Source organism: Acinonyx jubatus, chromosome A2, assembly GCF_027475565.1.
Source record: "Acinonyx jubatus isolate Ajub_Pintada_27869175 chromosome A2, VMU_Ajub_asm_v1.0, whole genome shotgun sequence".
Classification (NCBI taxonomy): domain Eukaryota; kingdom Metazoa; phylum Chordata; class Mammalia; order Carnivora; family Felidae; genus Acinonyx; species Acinonyx jubatus.
The window spans coordinates 147048905-147070400 of record NC_069383.1 but is presented as its reverse complement, the minus strand read 5'-3'; the positions used below and the strand labels follow the sequence as shown (position 1 = coordinate 147070400).

The window sequence follows — 21496 nt, the reverse complement described above, 5'->3', positions numbered from 1 at the left end:
GTTTTCTAAATTTTCCCATATACCTGTTGCTTTGAAATGTTGTAATTTCTCAAAGTGTTTTCACCCCAACTTCCTCATTATCTTTGAGTAGGCTTTGCAGCTTTTATTAGCAGTGCTTGCTAATATCAGGTATCTCCCAAATAGATTAGAACAGATATACTCAGTAATTTGCAAATCAGGTTTCCCTCTGATTTGAGGGAGGGAACTGGGCTGCCACTTTTTCTTCTTCTTCTTCTTCTTTTTTAATGTTTATTTATTTATTTTGAGAGAGAGAGGGAGGGAGGGAGGGAGGGAGAGGGTCCGAGTGAGGGAGTGTGCATGGGGGAGGGGCAGAGAGAGAGGAAGAGAGAATCCCAAGCAGGCTCTGAGTTTTCAGCCCAGAGCCCGACATGGAGCTCAAAAATGCTGAGATCATGACCTGAGGTGAAATCAAGAGTCGGATGCTCAACCGACTGAGTCTCCCAGGCGTCCCTGGGCTGCCACTTTTTCAAGACCAGAACCACTGCCATGCAAGGGTGAGTGGGATAGGGATGAGTAAAAACACCACAAAAGTTGCCTATTATTTTGAAGAGATTTTTCTTGATTGAACAGTCTCTTGGTTGTTGTACACCTTTGGCTGTTTTCCAAGCTCCATCACAGCTGGTTCAGCCATTTGCTGCTGTTTTTTGATGTTTCTGTGGAAGAATGAGGGTTTGGAACTTCCTCATCTGCCATTTTGTTGAAATGTGGATTGTTTTTTCACTCTTGGTAGTGTACTTTGTGTAAAAGTTTGGATTTTGATGAAGTCCACTTTATTTTTAATTTTTTCCTTGTGCTTTTGGTGTCATTTTAAAAAGCCATTGCTAAATCCAATGTAATGAAAGTTTGCATCGTATGTATGTATATATGTATTTATTTATTTATTTGACGTTTATTTGAGAGAGAGAGAGCATACACACGTGTGTGGGGCAGAGAGAGGGAGAGAGAATTCCTAGCAGGCTCTGTGCTGTTGGCACAGAGTCCAGTGTGGGGCTTGAACTCAGGAACTGCGAGGTCAGTGACCTGAGCAGAGATCAAGAGTTGGAGCCTTAACTGAATCAGCCACCCACGTGTCCCTTAATCTTTTTTAGTAGCTGCAGCAAAAATCCTGGAGATGGCTTCTAAGCTTGCCTTGGGTTACATGCCCATTTTAATTTTTTTTTTTTTATTTTTTAACAGGAGAAAATTAAATTTAGTGTCATACATATGAGGAATCCATACAGACATGAAATTCTCAAAGCAGTATGGCAACAAGAGGTTTGTAAGACATACTGAATAAGGAGAAGGGTAGTGGTCTTAAGGTACAAAGGGGAGGAAGACCATTAGCAGAAAGGTGAGAAGAGAAACAAAGTTTGCCTTATTATGCAGATAAGTTTTTGGTAAAGAGGAATCTCTCTTAATTGCTCTCTTCCTGTACAATCAGGCAGTTAAGAAGGAGATAAAAAGTTTTTCCTGCTAGGTTTTGATTTCTTTTAATTCAAAATAATGTTTATACCATAGTGGTACATCTTAGTACATGCCCCCGCCCCCTTTTTTTTTTGAGAGAGAGCAAGCTTGCAAGCTAGCTTGAAAGCGGGAGCAGGAGCAGGGGAGGAGCATAGGGAGAGGGAGCAGGCTCCATGCCTAGTGTGGAGCCCTGACTTGGGGCTGATCTCACAACTGTGAGATCGTGACCTGAGCCAAAATCAAGAATCTGATGCTTAACCGACTGAGCCACCCGGACCCCCAGTACATGGCCATTTTTTGAGCAATCACTGATGAGGGCGGTAGACTGTTCTAATTGGCCAGGCTGGATTGTGTGGGCTCAACCACAGACTGAGAATGGTGTCAATGTTGAGATGCTGTTTCCAAAAAGGAAGGTGAATGGATGCTGGAAAAATTAGTAAGTATTTAGTAAGTGTAAAGCATTCTTAGTACATTGAGAAATTTGTGATGCCCCAGGGTACACATATTTAAAAGTGAATTTCTTGGGGCACTTAGTGGTTTAGTCTGGTTGAGTGTCTGCCTCTTGATTTTGGCTCAGGTCAGGGTCATGAGATTGAGCCCTGCATTGGGCTATGCACTGAGTGTGGAGCCTGCTTGAGATTCTCTCTCTCTCTCTCTCTCTCTCTCTCTCTCTCTTCTCTCTCTCTCTCTTTGCTTCTTTCTCTTCCCTACTCTTGTGCGTTCTCTCTCTTGCTCTAAAAAAATATTTTTAATGTATTTCTCTTGTTATAAAGTAATAAGTAAATGTTTACAAGTGACTTCTAAAAATATCCCTGCTGTTGTTCCTGATAAGCCAGGGTGGCAGAAATTAGTTTAGCCTTTACTTCATGTTCTAATGTGTTTGTTTTTTGTGGTTTGTTATATACAGGTACTACTATAACCACACAGTTTGGTAGCAAAAGGATCTATTTACTGGGCCCTCTTGACATAGAGATGTGGGGGGATTCTCGATCTGCTAACAGAACAGGACCTTTTCGGTAAGTCTTGAAATTTGAACATTGAAATTTTGTAATGATGACATTTTTTGGTCTGCCATAAAGGGGAATATTTTCTTTGTACAAAAACAGCTCTTGTTTGTATATTTATTTAGAGAGAGCGCGCGCGCGCGCACACACACACACACACACACACACACACACACACGAGCGAGCAGAAGAGAGAGATCTCAGTCAGGCTTCATTCATGCCCAGTGCAGAGCCTGACTTGGGGCTTCGTCTCACAACCATGAAATCATGACCTGAGCTGAAACCAAGAGTCAGACATTTAACTGACTCAGCCACCCAGGAACCCCTAGAAATTTTTTAAATAGTTTCTGTTATTTTTAAAAAACCAGAGCAGCTCAGGTCATGATCTCAGGGCTGTGAGTTCATGCCCCCTTGCTGACAGAACAGAGCCTACCTAGGATTCTCTCTCTGTCCCTCCTCCACTCATGCTGTCTCTCTCTGTCTCTCTGTCTCTTTCTCTCTGAATAAATAAATAAACAAACAAACAAACAAACTTAAAAAAAATTTCCGGTCCTTTCCAAAGTGACTGTGAGGTTGAATACCAAACTTACCAAGTGTTTTGTGTTTTAGTGCCTTTTTCTTTTTTTTTTTTTTAATGTTTATTTATTTTTGAGAGAAAGAGTGAGTATAGGCAGGGGAGAGGCAGAGACAGAGGGAGACACAGAATCCAAAGCAGGCTCCAGGTTCTGAGCTGTCAGCACAGAGCCCAACTTGGGGCTTGAACCCACGAACTGTGAGATTGTGACTTGAGTTGAAGTCAGACGCTTAATTGGATGAGCCACCCACGTGCCCCTTAGCACTTTTTTTAAATATTAAAAAATTATCCCCTGATCATTATTTTTCTGTTTCTTTTAATAAAGTAATACATAATGTGGCTAAAAAGGAAAGCTAGCAAAAACGTACGTAAACATTTATATATGTACATAAACATTTTATTAATTTCACTAATTTATGTCTAGAATCCAGAGCTATGTTTTGCCCACAGCACATTGTGTTTCAGTTACCAAAATAGTTACCAGGAAAAAAAAATTACTTAATGCAATTTTCTGAGGTACATTTCAATTTTAGGGATTACTGGGTACAAAGAGAAGTTGAGAAAGTAGTACCATTCAGTTAGTAGTAGATTATATTTTAGATTTGCAGGGAGTTAATTTTTTTATAGCCAATATAATAAATACTGATGATTGTATTTTTAAAACCTTTGCATTGTGCTGACGATAAGGTGCCAAAGGAATGTGATTTTTATGGTTTTACTTTGTGTATGGCAAAGAAATCCAACCTTTAAAATTACACATTAAAAAATATTGATGTTCTCTTGAAACTTCTGTTACTAGTAAATTTTCTTTTGGATTGGCAATCTGCAAAATGTATCATGCAAATTCAAAAAGTGTTCTCACTATTCTGAAGCTTGGGATTCCAATGAAAAATTTAGGTTGAGAACTGGGTTTCTTAAATCCATATGATATTTAGTAAAGCTAGTGTTTCATACATACTAAATGATAGGGTCTTTCTGCTCAGCGGTCTTTAAATTAAAGCAATGGTGGTGATGCTGGGTATGTTTTTCCTTTTAAAATTTAAGGTGTGTGTCACTGGTCAGTAAATTATAGCCTGCAGCTCACTTTTGTTTTATTGGAACACAGCCATTTGTTTCTGAATTGTCTATGATTGCTTCCATGCCACAATGGCAAAGTTGAATAATTGTGATCAAGACTGCAAAGCCTAATATCAATACTGTCTGGCTCTTTGTGGAAACTTCACCAATCCCTAATCTAGATCAGTGGGCTTATACTTTAACATTTTTAAATATTTAGATTGTAATTTTTCCTTTTCTATCCATATTTATGGATGACTGTTTTGTAAATAAGGCTGTTTCTTATACAAATTAACCTAATTTAGATTGTTTAGATAAGCCTCAAGAAATGTTGGGTAACCTTAGCTCTATTGCACAACTTAAAAAAAAAAAAGTTTTCAGAACATTTTTCTTTTCACCAATTTATTATTTAAAATTCTATTTCCCCACCTTCATTTTTTTTCCTTCTGTAACCAGAAATGTTTTACTAGTTACTTTTTTTTAAAATATGAAATGTATTGTCATATTTCCCCACCTTCATTTTAAATAAGTTATTGCATGCTATTTTTAAGATCTTTGACTAAAAGGGAGACATAGTTTATATAGCATAAGTTTTTGGAAGACTTATGCTATGGATTTTAAAAAAGATAATCTTGTAGGAAAATGATTCTTTCATTTTAACTTCTTACGTTTTATCTTATTTGGTTGAAAATGGCTTTTGTAGTCGCTGCTATTTTACATTAATAGAACTGTATCTTGCATAAAATACAGTTCTAAGAACCCTAAAGTACGGTAGGGGTAGGTTACTGTAGATGAATTTGATCTTCCCAACTTAAGAGAGTAAGATAATCTTAGGGCAGTATTCAAAGACAGTGTTAGATGCATTCTGGTCAGAAAACATGTAGATTTAGATGCCTCAGCACCCATAAGTGTCTACTGAGGCTTACTGTAAGCTAATTATTGGGATTTGATGATTTTAAATAAAACACTAGAGTTAGTGGTAATGCATCAGTTTTAGTGCAATACTGTATTATGAAGAACATTTAAACTTGCTCCTCTTATGATGAACCACATAGACATAATTAATGTTAATGGGAGCTGATAGAAATCATCATGTTCTGGAAATCCATTAAATATACATCATTCTAATGTTCAGGTTACTGTTGTTGAAGTCCTATTATTTTAAGAAAGGATTTGGCCTCGTAACTGTTTCTCCTGAACCGAGTGTCCTTCAAGTCTTTCTCTGGTGGTGTAGTCTGTGCTCAGAAGGGTCATATAATAGAACCTATATATTCTGGAAGAAGATAACTGATTTGGACTTGATTTCCTAATATAATACTTTTGTTTTACTGCAAAATAGCAGATAACCCTTCAGATCATTTCATGTTTTCCTTTTTCATGCTCTCTCCTTCCCCTCAAGCTTAGGATCTAGGTATCTAATTGCAGATTTAAATTCCCTTTTACCAAAGCCAAAGCATGTAAAATGGTCTGAAGGTTAGGGAAGATTTGGGTAGAATGAAAGACTAGAGCAGTTCTCATTTATCTCTTGAGTTTTGTAAACTGAGAATGTGAATTTAATATGTACTTTGCTTATTTTTTAAATATATTTTATTACTATTAAAAAATAGCATGAGGCATTAGATTCTGGAATATCAGCTTTTGGGACTTGGAGATAATACTTGAAGGCCTAATGCTCTAAGTCCCTTTCAGCATTAAGCTTCTGGATGCTGTTGCTTGGCTAGGTTGATGTATGAACGCTTCGTGGCATGATTTCATGCTGCCTTTTGTGATACTCTTGGATAGTATTAATATTAGGACCCAGGTGAGAGTGCTTCTAGGTGGAGCCACTGTAGAACTGGATTTTAGATACAGCCAGGGCTGATGCTCAGCTGGTATACACTTGTGTTCTCCTGCTGGTGATATACAGCCAGTGTTCTTTCATTTTGGACCTGCATTCATTCTGATCTAGGTAGTGTCCCTGCTGTAGCTGTAATCAAATATTTTGGAATGGTATCCCTGTATGCTGAAATGAGAAAGACACTGCCTAAAATTTACTGTCATACATTTATGGTGCATTGATTTATTTGATGTATAGGAATCATCATGTTGATCTTGGAATTCTAAGTTCCCTGGCTGTAGGAAATGGAAATTTTTGTAGTGTGTCACCATTGCTAGCTTATCTGGTGTTGCGGATTTTCCCTGTTGCAGGACTGGGTGAAAGCTTTTTCTGCAGCAGTCATGTTGAAAACCTTGTGTTGACTTTCCTCGTGTTCTGAAATGGGAGCATAAAAGTTTACTCCGCCACTTCGTCTTAAAATAGCAAAACATTGCTGTTTTCTGCAGATCTAGGACCTTGTTACAGAACTCTGCCAAAAAAAAAAAAAAATGTTTGCAGAAGAATGTGCTGTGATTAGAGAAGAATATGCTGGTGTGTAGATTTCAAACTCTCTGGACAATATGAATAACACTGTCTTTGTTTCTACAGTGGGAGCCAAGAAGAAAGGTTTGCTCCCGGGTGGAACAGGGATTATCCTCCTCCTCCCCTTAAGAGTCATGCTCAAGAGAGACACTCTGGCAACTTTCCTGGCAGAGATTCACTTCCCTTTGATTTCCAGGGGCATTCGGGGCCTCCCTTTGCAAATGTAGAGGAGCATTCTTTCAGCTATGGCGCTAGAGATGGACCGCATGGTGACTATCGAGGAGGGGAGGGACCTGGACATGATTTCAGGGGGGGAGATTTTTCATCTTCTGATTTCCAGAACAGAGATTCATCACAGTTGGACTTCAGGGGTAGGGACATACATTCTGGGGATTTTCGGGATAGAGAAGGACCACCTATGGACTATAGGGGTGGAGATGGTACTTCTATGGATTATAGAGGTAGGGAGACATCTCACATGAACTACAGAGACAGGGATGCTCACACTGTTGACTTCAGAGGTAGGGATGCTCCTTCATCTGACTTCAGGGGCCGGGGCACTTATGATTTAGATTTTAGAGGCCGGGATGGATCCCATGCAGATTTTAGGGGAAGAGATTTGTCGGATTTGGATTTCAGGGCCAGAGATCAGTCCCGTTCTGATTTTAGGAATAGAGATGTATCTGATTTGGACTTCAGGGACAAAGACGGAACACAGGTGGACTTTAGAGGCCGAGGTTCAGGTACTAGTGATCTAGACTTTAGGGACAGGGATACGCCACATTCAGATTTCAGAGGTAGACACCGGTCCAGGACTGATCAGGATTTTAGGAGCAGAGAGGTGGGACCTTGTATGGAGTTTAAAGATAGGGAGATGCCCTCTGTGGATCCAAATATTTTGGATTACATACAACCCTCTACACAAGATAGAGAACATTCTGGTATGAACGTGAACAAGAGAGAAGAATCCACACATGACCATACAACAGAAAGGCCTGCTTTTGGCATTCAGAAAGGAGAATTTGAACATTCAGAAACAAGAGAAGGAGAAAAACAAGATGTAGCCTTTGAACATGAGTCTTCATCGGACTTTCAGAACAGCGGAAGTCCACTTCAAGACCAAGACAAGTCACAGCTTTCTGGAGGTGAGCAACAGAGTTCAGATGCTGGTGTGTTTAAAGAAGAAGGTGGTCTGGACTTTCTTGGCCGGGAAGACACTGATTACAGAAGCATGGAGTACCGTGATGTGGATCACAGGCTGCCAGGAAGCCAAATATTTGGCTATGGCCAGAGCAAGTCTTTTCCAGAGGGCAAAACTTCCCGAGATGCCCAACGGGACCTTCAGGTATGTTAATGAAGTAGATTGCTTTTCTGCTGGATGAAGTGTAGAGTCCAGGATCCTTGGTCCTGGGGGGCTCCTGGCTTGCTCAGTCAGTAGAGCATGTGAATCTTGATCTCAGGGTTGTAAATTAGAGCCCCAGGTTGGATGTAGAGATTATTTAAAAATAAAATCCTAAAAAGAATAAACCCAAAATGTATATTCAAGAATGGAATGTACATCTCTAGAGCAGCTCATGTATCTCTTATTTTGCTTTATGGTGCTGATTGAAATGCATTGGGATAATTTAGTTAGAAAGTATGTCTTTGGGAGTTGGTTCTCTAAATTCTTGCTAGTCAGGCCTTGTGGCTATTTAGGGAACATTTTCTTTTTTTTTTTTTTAAGTTTATTTATTTTGAAAGAGAGCTCATCTGTGCAAGCAAGCAGAGGAGGGGCATAGAGAGGGATAGAGAGAGAGAGAATCCCAAGCAGGCTCCGTGCCATCAGCTCAGAACCCTACCTAGGGCTTGAAGCCACAAACCTGGAGGTCATGACTTGAGCCAGAACCAAGAGTCGGACAGTCAACCGACTGAGCCACCTAGGCACCGTAGGGTCCATTTTTTTGTTTAAACTCATTTAGGATATACAGAATACCTAGGAGTCTTCCTAGTCGTAAGGAAGTGATGGTAATATTGCAGGTATATTCTTACAGTTAACTTAATTAACTTAATTGTTGAATTTCAATATATAATATATAATTTAACGTATATAATCTAAGAGAAGAGAGTTATGTTTGCAGTTGGTTAATGCAAATATTATCTTTGAAATAGACTTTACTCATCTCTACTCAGGGTACTGTTATTTTGGATAGTAATCCTAAGACATGCTAACCAAATGGATTTTGAGAATGTTAGAGCTGATTGACTATATAATTTATCGTTCACGATATTTTCAAGAGTAGAAGACATTGGGGTTAAGGCTTTTGTGAATATGGAAAATGTGTATTTCTCTGAATTGTACTGTTAAATTGTATGGTCAGATGACACCTTTTGGTCTTTTTCTGAAATTTGTTTATAGTTGACATCTTTGACAAATGGCATCTGGTTTAAGAATTTTTTCTATTTTCTCATTCAGGAAAAGAAAATTATATTTTTGAGAGTATATATTTTTTCCTTAATTATAAGTCCTGTTCAGTGTTGTTTCTCTTAATGCTCTGCTTTATATTTCAAGACTCTTCAGTGAGCCTTGGTTTTAGCACACTTGTATACTAATGATTTGAAATTAAATTTTGGAACTCAAAAAAATAGAGAAAATTACAGTTTTTCATACCTTATATGATGCAAGTCATTTTGATTTTGCTCCTAAGAACCTGTATTTTACCTTCACTTTCATTTGCATACTAACATATACTCATTTCTGAAATAATCTTTTATTGTGGATTCAAGGATCAAGATTATAGGACTGGCCCAAGTGAGGAGAAACCAAGCAAGCTTATTCGATTAAGCGGGGTGCCTGAAAATGCCACAAAAGAAGAGGTAAGCCTCTTTCTTCTTTTTCCTTTTTTTTTTCTGTCAATTAAAAAAATGTTTTTTGACTTTGTATTTTGAAAAGTTAATAGATTCACAGGAAGGTGCAAAGAAATGTACATGGAAGTTTTGGGTGTCCTTCCTGCAGGGTTAACGTCTTGTATTACTACAGGACAATAGCTAAACCAGGAAATTGGCTTTGGTACAATCCATAGAACTTATTTAGGTTTCAGCAGTTATATATTCACTCACTGAGGTGGGGTTTGTTAAAAACAAACAAACAAACAATTTTGACAAATAATTGCTGTCCTCGGACCTGATAATCATCCTTTAGGGCATAATCTAAGAGGGAGGATTGGATTGCATACATAAAGAGGCAGTTTATTTACAACAGTAAGAACTGGGAGCTGCCTAACTTGTCATTGTTAAAGGACTGGCTGACTAAATTATAGCTGAATTTACAGGGAAATCTGGTCAGAATATTACAATAAGAAGAGCAAACTGCTTACTCTGTGCCAGGCATCACGTGACGTCTACACGCATTAGTTCTTTAATTATCACAGTACCTTATGAATAGGTACTCTTTATTCATTCCCTCCAAATATTAAGCATATGCTGGGCACTGAATAATATAGCAGTGGATATTGTAAAGTCACTGCCTCCATGGATAATAAAAAAGTAAACAAAACCCCATAATTTCAGGTAGTGATAAATGCTCTGAAGATAAATAAAGGTGTAGAGCGTAACTGGGGTAGGGGCTGTTTTCGATCGGGTATTTGGGGAAGGCATCACTAAGAAAATGACATTTGAGCCAAGCCTGACTGCTGGGAGAGAACAATCCATTTGAAGATGAGGAAAAGAACTGACTAGGTGTAAGGGAGTTAAGTGCCATGGCCCTCTACTGACTTGAGCCCAGGGCATCATCTTCTCTTTAACAGATGAGAAGCTTGGCACTGAAAAGTTACACAGCAAGAGAGCAGGAGAGGCTTGAAGTGTAGGCAGTCTGATTTCAAAGCTCAAGTTCTTGACAGTTATGCTCTTTCTGCCTTTTTTACGTACTTAGGAATTTTTTTTTTAATTTTTTTTTTTAACATTTATTTATTTTTGAGACAGAGACAGAGCATGAATGGGGGAGGGGCAGAGAGAGAGGGAGACACAGAATCGGAAGCAGGCTCCAGGCTCTGAGCCATCAGCCCAGAGCCCAACGCGGGGCTCGAACTCATGGACTGCGAGATCGTGACCTGAGCTGAAGTCGGCCGCCCAACCGACTGAGCCACCCAGGCGCCCCAGGAATTTTTTAATAATTATCTTCTACTCATTAACAGTTTTGAGTGCCTAGAGTATGCATGGGCTAATTTTGCCTTTATAAAGTAATGATTGCTTTAAATTATATAGAATAAAAACAAAAAGGGAAAGTTAAATATTCAGTGTTAGATAATGATTTGTGTCATTAGTGTAAACACCGTATTCTTGCAGATTCTTAATGCCTTTCGGACTCCTGATGGCACGCCTGTAAAGGACTTGCAGTTGAAGGAGTATAACACAGGTGAGTTTCTGGACATGCATGTGGCCTTGGGTTAGGAAGGGTATTTGTCAGATCTCTGCATCATGTGCTACTCAAAATTTTTTTAAGAAACCACAGTTAAGATTTCCAGAAGCCTCCTGTTGATGTCTTCAAATAACAGCCAGCTTTAGTCTTAGCTGTGGTTCTTTGTGGCTGTTTGTCCACACATGGGCGATGAGGATGCATTGTTCCAGTTCTTCTGGGTGCCTATGAGATCTAAAGTGAGTGTTGTAGCATTTACCCCTGAATATATTTTATATAATCATTAAACTTGCTATTTATGTTCTTCATGGTGGTGGTGTTTTTATGTATGAGCCCATAGGATTTAATGAACTTACTGTATTTGAAAATTTATATTTCATTGCTTCAGCGTGACATTTACAACTTTCCAGAGAAATTGTACAAATTAGTGGTTTCTTGAATTTTCAGTCTTGCTCTGAGAATGAAGTCCTGCAACAGCTGTTTTGTTGAAATTCATGGATAGATCCAGAAGAGCTTTCTCTTTGACCTCTGCTCTGTGGTCTGAACTGCAGATTAAACTTTTCATAATATCCTCCTAGTGTCTTAGAGTGCCAAGTTTGGTCAGTTCCTTCAAATCTTAATACATTACAGAAAAAGTGGAAGTGAAATGTTAGGCATTCAAGGTATCGACTGATATTTTTAGGTTACATAATATGAAATGATTTAAATATGAAAGTAATCTTTAAGTGATGTCTTTTGCAGAATTTTCAATTGAAGAAAGTAGACCATTAATCTATTTACAGAATTTTAGTAATCCAAATTTAAGAACTCTTCAAGAAAGAGTATGCTGTGTTTTGAGGATATAGTTTACTTCTAAACAATTTACATGGAATAAATTTTTCATGTTAACTAGGTAGCTGCTTTTTCAGTTTGGTTCCGCAGAGGGAAACTATCCATAAAAATAAATTTTTGTGCTTGAAATAATTTGATATTTGTGTCATGTCTAGAAATAGTTGGTCTGTAAATTGAGAATAAACTCAGAAACATCATTTTTTAGAAAGCTAATTATTTTTTTGATTTAAAAGCATCAATTCTGAATTTGTGGAGACAGAAGAGTAGTTATGTTCTTACACATTCACGTCTTTGTGTGTGTGTGCGCGCGTGCGCATGTCTCATACACACTTTATTCATTCACTATTATCTTTAGGAACTAAAAGAATTTATAGGCTGCAGTTATTTTTCAACTGACAGCAGTAACCTCAGCTTTGGTCTTGTTTCCTTAATTGTGTTTTCGTTAAGCATTGGTATATTTGGAAAGGAGATGTCTTGATGTTTAAATAGCAATTTAAACTCTTCATTTCTTTAGTACTGACTGAATTTATATATTGTCAGATTTATTAGCAGAGTAATGCTTATATTAATGTATAAGGCCCATAGAAGTTCTTAAATTTGCTTACTGTAGTAGCTGTTAGAGTAATAATTGGCAGATGTAAGACATTAATTAATACTCATGTAAAATAATTTAAGACAGTGGTTAAAAAAAATCACCTTTCAGGAAATACACTCTCTTCTTGGCATTTTATTATATGAAGTAATGATGTGTTAAAAGTAGATACATGGTTCTTTTTTTTTTAAATGAGGTAATTGGATTATTAGTCCCATGTTATCCATTTCTTCATGACAAGTAGAATGAAATTTTGAAAATACCTGTCAGATCATGTTATTACCATGCCAGAAATCGTCTAAAGGTTTTCCATCTCACTTGCAAGAAATTTGCAACTCCTTGTTCTGACTTACAGAATCCTGCATGAGCTGGCCCTTAGCTGTTTGACCTCATCCCGTACTGCTCTCCACCTTTCTTATTATGCTCTAGCCACACTGAGCCTTTCTCTAGGCTTGACCAAATACAGACTTCTTTCTCTGTCAGGGCCCTTGCACTGTTCTCCCCTCTGATCCTCACTTGTCTTCTGGGATTTAGTTCATGGCTTCAGTTTCACCTCTCAGGGGCTTGCCGCACTATCTACTCCAAAATCACTCCTTAGTTATTTTCATCATATCCTGGTTTGTTGTCATAGGATCTATCACTTTTATTTTCCAGTGGTTTTGTGTGTCTTATTCCTCCCACTAGAAAGTTCCATGACAGCAGGAGCCTTGTCTGTCTTGTTCCCTCCTGTTACACTTGCCCACTGTGTCTGGCACTGATGCGTTCTCAGTATGCATGGAATGAGTGAATATCTGTGAAGTATATAGAGAGCAGCTATGATCTCCTCTCAGGTGATCAACAGTAAAGGGTCATTTAGGTTCCATAGCAATGCAGTCTTATATCTGCTGAAGAATATGCCTTGGAGCAATCAGATGTTTTAAGAACTTTAACAGTTGCTTGTTAAAAGACTATATGTGTATTTTAGCAGAAAAGGTGACTTTTATGAATGGCAGTTAGTTTTTTTAGGTTGTGTGATAACCTGCAATGATCTTGTGGGATGGACATTGCTCATAAGGGGACTGTAGGGTAGAGTTGGTCCTTTTCACTGGTGAATGGGGTGGGGGGGGGTGCAGTCTGTAACAGAAAAAAAGATTAATGCCTGCTCACTGACTTTAGTAATTATCAATTTAATTTTTGTTTCTTTAGAGCTGTGTAAGTACAGGGCTACAAGTTTTATCCAAAATCTGTGGGATCAAAAGTCAAAATTATAACTTTTTCTGAATATAGAAAGATAATGTGGTACGTAGATCATATATGAATTCTATCCCCCAGTGGGATGTATATCAAACATAGTAATACTTCAAAATATATGAACATTCTCACTAAGGGGACTGACTAAAGACAGTAAAGGACTCAGTATAGTTCTGGTCAGGATTTGTTTCCAAATGACTTCACATGACCTGAAAATTTACCAAAAACCTTGATATTTAAGAGATTTTGGGCTTTTAGAATTGCAGATAAGAATTGTGAACCTACGTAATGTTGTGTATATCTGAGGTTTTTTTGCCATTTGTAAATATGTTATAACCCCATTAGTTGTAAATTACCTTGAGTAACATTACACTCCTGGAAAAAGTATCAGGAGTGACATGTGTCTTGGTGACTGGATGAATAAACTTTGGTATGTACATACAATGGAATACTATTCAACATTAAAAATGGATGAATTTCAGGTATTATACTAAGTAAAAGAAATCAGATTCAAAAGGCTACATGCTGCATAAAAAGGAATGAAATACTGATACATGCTATAACTTGGATGAATCTTGAAAATATTGTGCTGAGTGAAAGAAGCTGGACACAAAAGAGCACATACTCTCACATGATCCCGTTTTTTAAAGTGTTTATTTATTTTGAGAGAGAGTGCACAGGAGCGGGGAAGGGCCAGAGAGAGGGAGAGAGAGAATGCCAAGCAAGCTTGGCACTGTCAGTGCAGAACATGATGTGGAGCTCAATCCCACAAACCGTGAGATCATGGCCTGAGTCTAAATCAAGAGCCGGAGGCCTAACCGACTGAGCCACCCAGGCACCCCTGATATGATCCCATTTATATAAAATATCCAAAATAGACATATCTGTAGAAAAAGAAAGCAGAGTGGGTAATTTAGTTGTTACCAAGGGCTGGAGGAGGGGAAATGGAGAGTGACTGCTTAATGGGTATAAGGTTTCCTTTTGGGGTGATAAAAATGTTCTGGAAATAGATAGTGGGGATGGTTATATAACGTGAATGTACTTAATACCACTGAATCGCATACTTTAAAATGGTTAAATGGTAAATATTATGTTATATGTATTTGATCTAATTTTTAAAAAGACTGTATACAATATGATTCTATTTCTGTGACATTCTGGAAAAAGCAAAATGATAGGAATAGAAAATCGTGGTTGCCAGGGTGTTGGGGGAGGATTTGGAAAGTAGAAACATGGCAATTTTGGGGCACAATGGAACTGTTCTGTATATAGGTTGTGGTAGTGTATCAATGTTAAATTCACCGAAATTGGTTAACTACTGTATCTAAGAGAATTTAAATAAGAGTAATAAGAGAATATCCTTATTAAGAAATAACTCGCTGAAGTTTTTAGGAGTGAAGGACCATGGTGTATACTTTTTTCTCTCATGTGGTTTAGAGAAAAATATTTGATGCATATGGAGAAGGGAGGAAGAGAATAATGATTAAATAGACACAACAGGATATGTCAGTAGCTGAGTTTGGGTAACAGGTGTATGCATGTGTTTGTGCTATTATTCTTGCAACTTTTTTGTAACTTGGAAATTATTTTCAGTAAAAAGTTGAAAAACTGATATGCAACTGGGGTGCCTTGGGTGGCTTAGTCAATTAAGCATCCTACTTCGGCTCAGGTCATGATCTCACAGTTCGAGATTTTGAGCCCCCTGTCAGGCTCTGTGCTGACAGCTCAGATCCTAGAGCCTGCTTTGGATTCTGTGTCTTCCTCTCTCTCTACCCCTCCCTCGCTCATATTCTGTCTCTCTCAAAAATAAAACGTTAAAAAATTTTAAAAACTGACATGCAACTGATATATTTTATTGTTAAATGATTAGAAATCTTGCAAGATAAAGACTACAGCGAACAGCTTCTGTGAACAATAGAGCAGTGGTTCTCCGGGTGGCTGCTGGACCAGCAGTGTCAGCACTACTTCAGACCTTGTTGAAATACAAATTCTCAGGCCTCACTTTAGACCTGCCAGATGATAAACTGGGGGTGAGGCCCAGCTATCTCTGCTTTAACAGGTGTTCCACTTGATTTCGATGTGCCCTGAATTGTGAGAACCACTGCATTAGATTGACTATGTTTATATTCTTTATTCTAGGACTTTTTGGCGCTATTTAAAAGAGACTTAGTAAGCAGGTACACTTTCTTTAAGTCAAAAAGACTAATGCTTTTGTGCTTTTGGAGCCTATGGCAAACACTTGCCTTGTCTGCCTCATGCCAGTTCTGCTGTACTGAGCTGGGGTGGGAGCTAGAGTAGGGTTGATGCTGTTTTATGACCTTAGTTGTACTTTCTGTTTATGTAGCATATCTCCTCCAGAGATCTTGGAATGGTTGTAGATGTTCTCATTCTCAAAGTGTTTCTGTGACCTATGAATATAGAGAGAATTGCTCTTGGTTTTTAGATGGACTTACTACATACTATATTGTATACAAACTTGCTGTGATACTTTTTCCAAAGGAATTTGTATTATTTAAGCAACAGATGACATAGTTTTTGGATTATGTTTCCCAATGTTTCTGTGTTTGAGACATAGAAAGTAATTCTTCATTTCTTCATAGAAGTGAATTCTTCAATTCACTGAAGTGTTACAGAATTATTATTTAAAAATTGTTATTTATTTATTTATTTATGTAATCTCTACACCCAATGTGGGGCTCGAATTCATGACCCTGAGACCAAGAGTCACATGCTCTTCTGACTGAGCCAGCCAGGCACCCCTATAGAATTATTGTAGTACTGTTTTATTAATCAGTATAGCAAAGATAGAAGGCTGATGGAAGTGGTGTTAGGAAGAAGGACTATCTTGCTTTGAATCTTTCAGTGTTCATTCATATAATGAATGGGTCCAATTTCTGTAACAGGCTCATATCCTATCCTTTCATTTTGCACAATTGAAATGGTTTGAGGGTTTTTGTTCTTTTTTTTTTTTTTTTTTTTAACATTTATTCATTTTTGAGAGACGAGAGAGACAGAGCGCAAGCAGGGCTGGGGTGGAGAGAGAGGGAGACACAGAATCTAAGCAGGCTCCAGGCTCTGAGCTGTCAGCATAAAGCCTGATGCAGGGCTCGATTTCAAGATCTGTGAGATCACAACCTAAACCTAAACTGAAGTCGGACACTTAACTGACTGAATCACCCAGGCGCCCCTAAAATGGTTTGAGTTTTTATGACCATGTTGATAAAATAGAAGTTTTAAGAAAAGAAAAACCCAGAGACAATCTGTCACTTCAGGGGCAGAAGTCCATTATGAAATGAATTGACACTGATACAAAACATGTATAGTTTATGGTAATTCAAATGGGGTAGCTAAAGACGCAATAGCTTAACATCATTTAGAAAAAGTGAGTTGGAAAATGCAAATGAATATTTTTTTACATTACTTTTGGCATTTATAGAATAGACAAGTAAATATTTTTAGTTTTTAAGGAAATACCATAGGCTAATTGGAAAATATCACATTTACTTGTCAATTTGTGAAACTGAAGAAGGTGTTGTTTTCAACCAGGAATCTTAATTAGGTTTGGTTCCACATTTGGGGAAGATGTTTACCGAGAAGCCTTAGGCAAAGGTGGCAGATCTTTAAAAACAGGAATGCCTAGGAAGCCAAGGGACACCTTTTAGGGCTGGATGAGTCTTGTGGAGGTAGTCGATAGACCCTGTGGCCAAGTGCAGACAACACACCTAGAGGAGAATCCCATGTGATGCTGGAGGGGTCAGGTAAGTGTGGGGAGAGGTGAATGCAACTAGAATTAATTTTAGTCTTGTTTGGAATTACCTGGGATTTGCCTTATTTTTATTTGAGGGAGAGAGAATGTGTGAGAGGAGGAGAGAGAGGATTTCTTTTTTTTTGTTTGAGTTTTTTAAATTTATTTTGAGAGACAGCACGAACAGGGGAGGGGCAGAGAGAGAGAGGAAGGGAGAGAATCCTAAGCAGACTCTGTGCTGTCAGTGCAGAGCTCGATGTGAGGCTTGAACTCATGAACCGTGAGATCATGACTTGAGCCAAAACCAAGAGACAGATGCTTAATCAACTGAGCCACCCAGGTGCCCTCAGAGAGAGAATCTTAACCAGGCTCCACGCTCAGCATGGAGACACGTGGGGCTTAATTCCTTGACCCTGGGATCATGACCTGAGCGGAAATCGAGAGTTGGACACTCAATTGACTGAGCCACCCAGGTTGCCCTGCCTTCATTTTTTTAAGTTTCCTGCCCTAAAGACTGAATGGAAGGTTCTGTTAGAGAGTGTGGGTGGTTTGTGACCCTTACCCTCATTTGAGGGGGTTACCTGTCATATGAGAGATAGCACTTCCTGTGCCTTTGGTTGGTTAGTAGAAACTCATGGAAGAGTTTCTTCTGCTGGAGTAGCAAGAATAAAAGGGTCATTAATCAGCCTGAATAGTGCAGCAGCCTGGTTGACTCCCAGCTTCAGTCCAGGTAGGAAAAGTCATTTATACAGTTACCTTCAATAGGCAGAAGATAGAGGCCATCCATACAAACTGTTTACAGGGTATAAAAATACATTGGTGGGGCACCTGGGTGGCTTAATCTGTTGAGCGTCCGACTTTGGCTCAGGTCGTGATCTTGCGGTTCTGGAGTTCGAGCCCTGTGTCAGGCTCTGTGCATATAAAATTAAAAAAAAATACATTGGCTTCTTCCTTTAACTTTCCCCTTGCACAAGAACATCTCTTCTGTGTTCACCTTTCCTAGCTTAAATTGTCTACCCTCAGAATGTAAATTAAAGCAGTATTTACCTGCTTCCATGTTTCTTATTTTTTCACTTCTAATTTACACGTAAGCTTTCTTGGAATTACATAGTGGCACTACTTTCTGAATATACATACCACTGAATTGTACACTTTATTTTAAGTTTATTTATTTTCAGGCAGAGTGTGCCAATGGGGGAGAGGCAGAGAGAGAATCCCAAGCAGACTCCACACTGTCAGCGCAGAGCCGGAGGTGGGGCTTAAATTCAGGAACTATGAGATCATGACCTGAGCTGAAATCAGACGCTTAACTGACTGAGCTACCCAGGCACCCTTGTTTTGTTTTGTTTTGTTTTGTTTTGTTTTGTTTTGTTTTGTTTTGTTTTGTTTTGTTTTTACTATTTTTTAAAAGATTTTATTAAAAAAATTTTTTAACATTTATTTATTATTGAGAGACAGAGAGAAACAGAGCATGAGCATGGGAGGGGCAGAGAGGAGGAGACACAGAATCTGAAGCAGGCTCCAGTCTCTGAGCTGCCAGCACAGAGCCCAAAGTTGGGCTCGAACCCACGGACTGTGAGATCATGACCCGAGCCGAAGTCGGATACTCAACCGACTGAGCCACCCAGGTGCCCCTTTAAGATTTTATTTTTAAGTAATCTCAACAGCCAATGCGGGGCTTGAACCCACAGCCTCGAGACCAAGAGTTGCATGCTGCACCAATTAAGCTGTCCAGGGAGCCCCTGAATTGTATACTTTAAAAGGTTGTATTTTATGGTATGAATTACATCTCAGTTTTAGAAGCTAAGCCTTCTTAAAAATCAGTTGACAAGTCATATAAAGATTGATTTCTTAAAAGCATTTTCATGAGTATATAGAATATTTACCAAGTTTCAGCACAGATGTTAATGGCCTACTGACTGGTACTTGTAGAGTTCATAATTAATTGTTCCTAGTCTCAGTTCAGTTCATTATGCTGTGCTTAGAAAATGTTGTTATATTTTCATCTCTCTCTTTTTTTTTAATCATTTAAAAATAAAACAACACCCTATAACCTTGAAAAGCTTATGATTCATTCTTTGGTGTTACCTACCAAGAGTGAGTGCAAGCAGGGGAGGGGCAGAGGGAGAGAAAGAGAATCTTAAGCAGGCTCCACACTCTGTGTAGACGCTGATGCAGGGCTTGATCTGAGCTAAAATCAAGAGTCAGACACCCAGCAGAGAGCCACCCCCTTTTTAATCAAGAGTCACACACTACTGAATGAGCCAGCCAGGCGCCTCTGTGCCATTCTGGTTAGTATATGGCTCTACCTTTGAAAATATTGGACAGTGTTCAGTGTTATTGTTTATTGATTTATTTATCCAAGTAATACGTATAGCATGTTGTGGTGCAGAGGATATGCTGGCCGTCATGAGTATTGTAATCTTTGACTTTAGAGACTTCAGTTTCTGTGGAAAATGGGTATATGGGATGAGTGTTCTGTATTCCTCTTCTGACTAGGCCACAGAATCTTATAAATCAATTAAGGGATCTGGGATAATCAATCAAAGGAATCTGGGAGTTCTCGTGCATCATGGGTTCTTTTGGCTTTAAGTTTGAAGTTTACTACTCTGGGTAACTTGATGAAAAAATGTTCAGTTATTTTAATCCTAAAGTCGTTAGAGGATGGCAAACATAGGACTTTTAGAGGCAATAGGCTTTAAAAAAGAGTAGCACCTAGGGGTGCCTGGGGTGGCTCAGTCAGTTAAGCGTTCAACTTCGGCTCAGGTCATGATCTCGTGGTTCGTGAGTTTGATCCCCACGTCGGGCTCTGTACTGACAGCTCGGAGCCTGGGCCTGCTTCGGATTCTGTGTCTCCCTCTCTCTGCTCCTCCCCTGCTCATGCTCTGTCTCTCTCTCTCTCTCCTTCAAAAATAAATAAAAACATTAAAAAATATATAAAAAAGAATAACACCTAAATGAATGTTTGGAGGTAATTATTGGTCAGAGAGGTCAGTAAATAATTGTTAACGACCTTCCCTAATTTTCAGAGGAGGTAAAATAAAATAGGACTCTGCATGGATGTTACAGGAAGTGATCAGACAAAAAGAGACAATTGTACACAGATGCATGTGGATGCTTTCACTTACCTGGAAACTTTCCAGATCTTACCATTGAGGGGTTTTTATGGAGGTTCCATTATGCAGGCATTGTTGTTTAAATCATTGACCTGCTGGTGATTAGCTTAAATTCCAGCTCCTTTCCCCTCCCTGCAAATTGAGGGGTGGGAGTGGTGAGGCCAAAAGTTCTAAGCTTGCTTTTATTTATTTATTTGTTTATTTATTTTTGAGAGAGTGTGGGTGGGGGGAGGGGCAGAAAGAGAGGGGGAACAGAGGATCTGCAGCAGGCTCCCCGCTGACAGCAGTGAGCCTGATGCAGGGCTTGAACCCACAAACTGCAAGGTCATGACCTGCATCATAGTTGGACACTCAACCAACTGAACCACCCAGGCGCCCCCAAAGTTTCCAAGCTTCTAATCAAAGCTTGGACAGTTTGATCACCAGGCCCCATCCTGATGCTGTCTAGGAGCCTGCCAAGAGTCACCTCATTAGAACAAAAGACATCATATCACCCTATCACTCAGAAAATTCCAAGGGTTTTAGAAACTCCATGCCAGGAAACTGGAACAGAGACCCAATATCTTTCTATATTACCACAGATGGGGCTCTCAAAGGTGGATCTGGCTGGTATCCAGTAAATTTAGTTGGGCATCAGTTTTCTGTTATAAGGCATAGGTGACCTAGGCTTATGATCTGGTCAAAGTGTGAGTCTCACAGAATGCCAGTTGTTTGACCCTTCTCTGGATGCTATTTTAATTCTGGAATAGGTGAGAGGCTGGGCCCGTGTGATCTGTTAATTTGAGCAACTTCTAGCTCAGAAGCCATTATCTTTGTGGAACCTCCCAGAGCCCATTAGAACAGTGTTGAGTTGTCCTCTAATTTGGCACTAGGGCCAAGGCAATGGGAAAAAAGTTGATTGGGACATTTTCCTCCCACTTGAAATGAAAACAGCTTTGTGATCTGTGGGAGAAGCAGGTATATTCTTAGCATCAACTAGAAATCAGTGCTAAAATGTTAATATTGGGGCACATATGAGGAACAGCAACACAGGTACTGTTTGATCTTTAGTCTCTAATAATGCTTTGTTCTTTATTTTTCTTTTTTAATTTTTTTA

At 38.9% G+C, this 21496-nt stretch overlaps 1 protein-coding gene across 12 annotated transcripts in view; it reads left to right on the top strand.

The window, feature by feature from the left end:
- The window catches only part of RBM6 (RNA binding motif protein 6), a 104286-nt gene that overhangs the window by 18757 nt on the left and 64033 nt on the right, over positions 1 to 21496 (top strand). For 4 of the 12 annotated variants that reach the window (XM_027038763.2, XM_027038764.2, XM_053219341.1 and 1 more), the window contains 4 exons: positions 2372 to 2480; positions 6563 to 7841; positions 9260 to 9349; positions 10817 to 10886. In XM_027038763.2, the coding sequence (XP_026894564.1) occupies positions 2437 to 2480; positions 6563 to 7841; positions 9260 to 9349; positions 10817 to 10886 (1483 nt within the window). In that variant the 5' untranslated portion in view covers positions 2372 to 2436. Of the gene's footprint in view, positions 1 to 321; positions 516 to 1197; positions 1276 to 2371; positions 2481 to 6545; positions 7842 to 9259; positions 9350 to 10816; positions 10887 to 21496 lie in introns of those variants that run through there. The other 8 variants (XM_027038762.2, XM_027038761.2, XM_053219340.1 and 5 more) reach the window with 6 other exon arrangements.